The 3,673-nt window shown below is 51.0% G+C and overlaps 1 protein-coding gene across 2 annotated transcripts in view; it reads left to right on the top strand.

The window, feature by feature from the left end:
* HOXB3 (homeobox B3) overlaps nt 1-3,673 on the top strand; it is a 5,473-nt gene extending 1,800 nt beyond the window's left edge. Inside the window, exons 2-3 of one of the 2 annotated variants that reach the window (XM_026054447.1) lie at nt 1,330-1,883; nt 2,910-3,673. In XM_026054447.1, coding sequence (XP_025910232.1) covers nt 1,448-1,883; nt 2,910-3,673 — 1,200 coding nt within the window. In that variant the 5' untranslated portion in view covers nt 1,330-1,447. Of the gene's footprint in view, nt 1-1,329; nt 1,884-2,906 lie in introns of both variants that reach the window. The other variant, XM_026054446.1, reaches the window with a different exon arrangement.

Here is a 3,673-nt window from a genome sequence, read left to right as displayed (position 1 = left end):
AGCAGCCTCTCACTAGGTCTGAGGTGTAGGGAGAAGTTGCTGCCTCTTAAGTCTGTTTGTTGCTTGACTGATCCTCACACGACATTTTTTTTTCCCAGGCAAGATCATTTGCTGTATTTTGAAGGTTTTTTCACTCTGGTTCGTTGTAGGGCAAGTGGATGTTTTGAGAAAATAAAAATTTAAAAGAAAAAAAAAAGAAGAAAAAGAAAAGACAGAGAGAAAAAAAAAAGGAGAGAAGAATAAAAGAAAAAAAAAAAGGAAAAAAATAGGGTGAGATAAGGGAAGAAGGTTTCATTTTGTAATTTGAGCTTTTGGCCTGGATTTTTAGACTTTATGGATTTAGCCTGGGAGAGGGGGGATGATGAAAATCCAAGGGGGTCAAAGTTGGAAGCAAATGGCCTGGGATGCATTTGTTTCCCAAGGAGTGTGGGAAGGGTAGCAATTAAACTCGGGAATTGCATGTGGCCGGTGGGAGTCCCAGCACCCAGACCCACGAGTCCAGCGGCACAAGGTTTATTTGCTAAATGCAACCTGTGCTCCCCGGGAGGAACAAGCAGGCCAAGGAAGCACATTCTTGAATTCCTGCCCCTGCTGAAATCTGCTTAAAATATTTGYGCCAAATTCCAGAGCTGTTGTGAGTCACTGAGTAAACAGCCCATACAGCCAACTGTGTCAAGACGTTGCTACCTGCATAAAACAAATCGACTATTTGTTGTTCTCTATTTAAAAACAAATATTCCAGGCAGCAGCCCTACTATAAACTCAGCAACCTTTGGCTCTCTGAGTCTTCTCCCTTTTGCCTAGGTAACATCTCCTTTGCTTTTCTACATGGGAAGTGCTGCTTKGAATGGCTGTGGGTGAGAACGCTTTTCTGTGCGTGTGATATGGGCACGGACACACGCACGTGCACACGTGCGCTGACCTGTATACACACAGATCTATATACGGGAGTCTGTGTGCATGCAGGGGTGTGGGGATATATACATAGAAATGAATACAGATGTAAATGGATGTATATGGATGAATGCATATGTATTTATAAAGCATATATTTAGTTAAACATCCTCAGTGTTCTGCTGTAAAAGAGGAAAAAAAGCAAGCAAACAAAAAGGATGCCAGCAAACAGCTAGGAAAACAACCCTCCCAAATTGGCTGAGCACTTCTGCAGTGAGACGCTTGTGAGGCTGCCCAGGCTGCGCAGCACAAATCTGCTCTGAGCATCTGTTCGCCCTGTTCTGCAGGACCCTATTCATGTCATGCGCTTTTCAGGGCCCAAGATGGATTCATAGGCCGGGTACTATTATTGTGTGTTTTCTCCTAACCTTTCAGGTCAGCTTCCAATAGACAGCTGGAAACGGCCTGTCACGTGGCCTTGGGGTGCCAATGTTCTGCCATAGGGGTGTCAAGACCCTGGTAGCTGGAAAAATCATTTTGGGGAGCCCCAGAGATGCAGAAGACAACCTACTACGACAGCTCCACACTYTTTGGGGGCTATTCCTATGGGAGCACCTCCGGGTTCGGCTACGATGGGCCGCAGCAGCCCTTCCCGCCGGGCGCGCACGTGGAGGGCGACTTCCAGCGCTCCGCCTGCTCCCTGCAGGCCCTCGGCAACGCGGCCCCGCACGCCAAGAGTAAAGAGCTCAACGGGAGCTGCATGCGCCCGAGTCTGCCCCCGGAGCACCACCCGCCTGCGCCCATCTCGCCGCCCCCCAACCCTGCCRCCAACAGCACCAGCAGCAGCAGCAATAACCAGCCTGGGAGCGGCAAAGCCGCCCCTGGCAAAGCCGGCCTCAGTGCGAGCGCCAGTCTCACCAAGCAGATTTTCCCCTGGATGAAAGAATCGCGACAAAACTCCAAACAGAAAAACAGCTCTCCTAGCACAGGTATCACATTCTGCTTTTGTAACTCTCCATTATCCTGCCCAGCGAGGGAAGGAGGCCTCTGGCTGCAGTGCTCTGGTCTGGAGGGAGGAGAGAGGTGTAGGGTGGCCAGGTCATGGTCCCTGCTCAGGCTCCGGCCACACGCACTTGGGATACTTAAAATATATCCAGAGCGCAAGAGAGAGATGCAAACAGTCACCTGCACACAGCTGATGTCCTGTGGCTGTAGCTACAGTGGCGCCCACTGGCACAGCCGCAGCACCAGCCTCGTAGCACTGGAGCGCAGCCGTGGGGCTGGCACTGCCTGTCCACGCGTGCAGGGGCGGGCAGGGGACACATCGAGTGCCTCTGTGCAGCCGTGATCCTCGTGCCCAGCCACTGCTACGTGTCCCTACATGTCCCCTTTTCCCGTGTCCTCACACATCCATGGCAAATGAGAGAAAAAGGGCACTGTGGAACTGCAGTGTTCTGGCAAACACACCCCTATAGACTTTGCAGCACACGCTTCACTCTATTAATAATTATCTCTTCTATCTCTATTAATATTTATCTCTTCTATACATGTTTATGTTGCAAACATGTAGCTACAAATGGAATTTGATGTTTAAAAATGCATGCAAATATGTGTTACACAAATATAAAGCGCACAAGATATGTGTGTGTGTATTGATACCTCAGTGAAGAAATTATCTCCCAACACTGACCCGTGTTGCTATTAATTGGCTTTGCAGAGGCTGCCCCTCTGCCAAATATTATTTTCTCAAAATTATCTGTTGAAAATAATCGACTCCTAAATAAATGGCCCTGGAATCCTTTTCTACATGACATGATCAAATTTTCATAAACCAGGGGCAGCTTTGGAGAATAGAACTCTTAATAAATGACATGATTATGGAGTGCAGGCTAATGCAAAGGGGGTGAGAGGAAGGGGGGTCGAACTCTTGTGCCTGTTCCAGGATTTATTAAGAAACGATGCATTCAATTTCTGCATGTAAGTAATTATCCTTTATTTCATTTCGCGGCCAGCAGAAACCTGCAGTGGCGAGAAAAGCCCCCCGGGCTCCTCGGCCTCCAAGAGAGCCCGCACGGCCTACACGAGCGCTCAGCTGGTGGAGCTGGAGAAGGAATTCCACTTCAACCGCTACCTGTGCAGGCCGCGGCGCGTCGAGATGGCCAACCTGCTGAACCTCAGCGAGAGGCAGATCAAGATCTGGTTCCAGAACCGCAGGATGAAGTATAAGAAAGACCAGAAGTCGAAAGGCATGGGGTCTTCGTCCGGAGGGCCTTCCCCCCCCGGCAGTCCCCCGCAGCCCATGCAGTCCTCGGCCGGGTTTATGAACGCCTTGCACASCATGAGCAGTAACTATGATGCTCCCTCTCCGCCTTCCTTCAATAAGCCCCACCAAAATGCCTATGCCATGCCCACTAGCTACCAAAACCCCATCAAAGGCTGCCCCTCGCAACAGAAGTACAGCAACACGGCCCCCGAGTACGACTCGCACGTCCTACAGGGGAACGGGGTGGCCTACGGGACTCCCAGCATGCAGGGAAGCCCCGTCTATGTTGGCGGTAACTATGTGGATTCCATGGCGGCCTCTGGCCCGTCCATTTACGGCCTCAATCACCTGCCCCATCACCAGGCTGCCAACATGGACTTCAATGGGCYGCCGCAGATGCCCCCGAGCCAGCACCACGGACCATGTGAGAGCCACCCCACGTACACAGACCTCTCCACGCACCACGCTTCTTCTCAGGGCCGAATCCAAGAGGCGCCCAAGCTCACCCACCTGTGA

Source organism: Nothoprocta perdicaria, unplaced genomic scaffold (genome assembly GCF_003342845.1).
Source record: "Nothoprocta perdicaria isolate Ctin4 unplaced genomic scaffold, notPer1 scaffold_121, whole genome shotgun sequence".
Lineage (NCBI taxonomy): Eukaryota > Metazoa > Chordata > Aves > Tinamiformes > Tinamidae > Nothoprocta > Nothoprocta perdicaria.
Note: the sequence above shows the minus strand (reverse complement) of the source record. Positions and strands in the feature narration are given on the sequence as shown.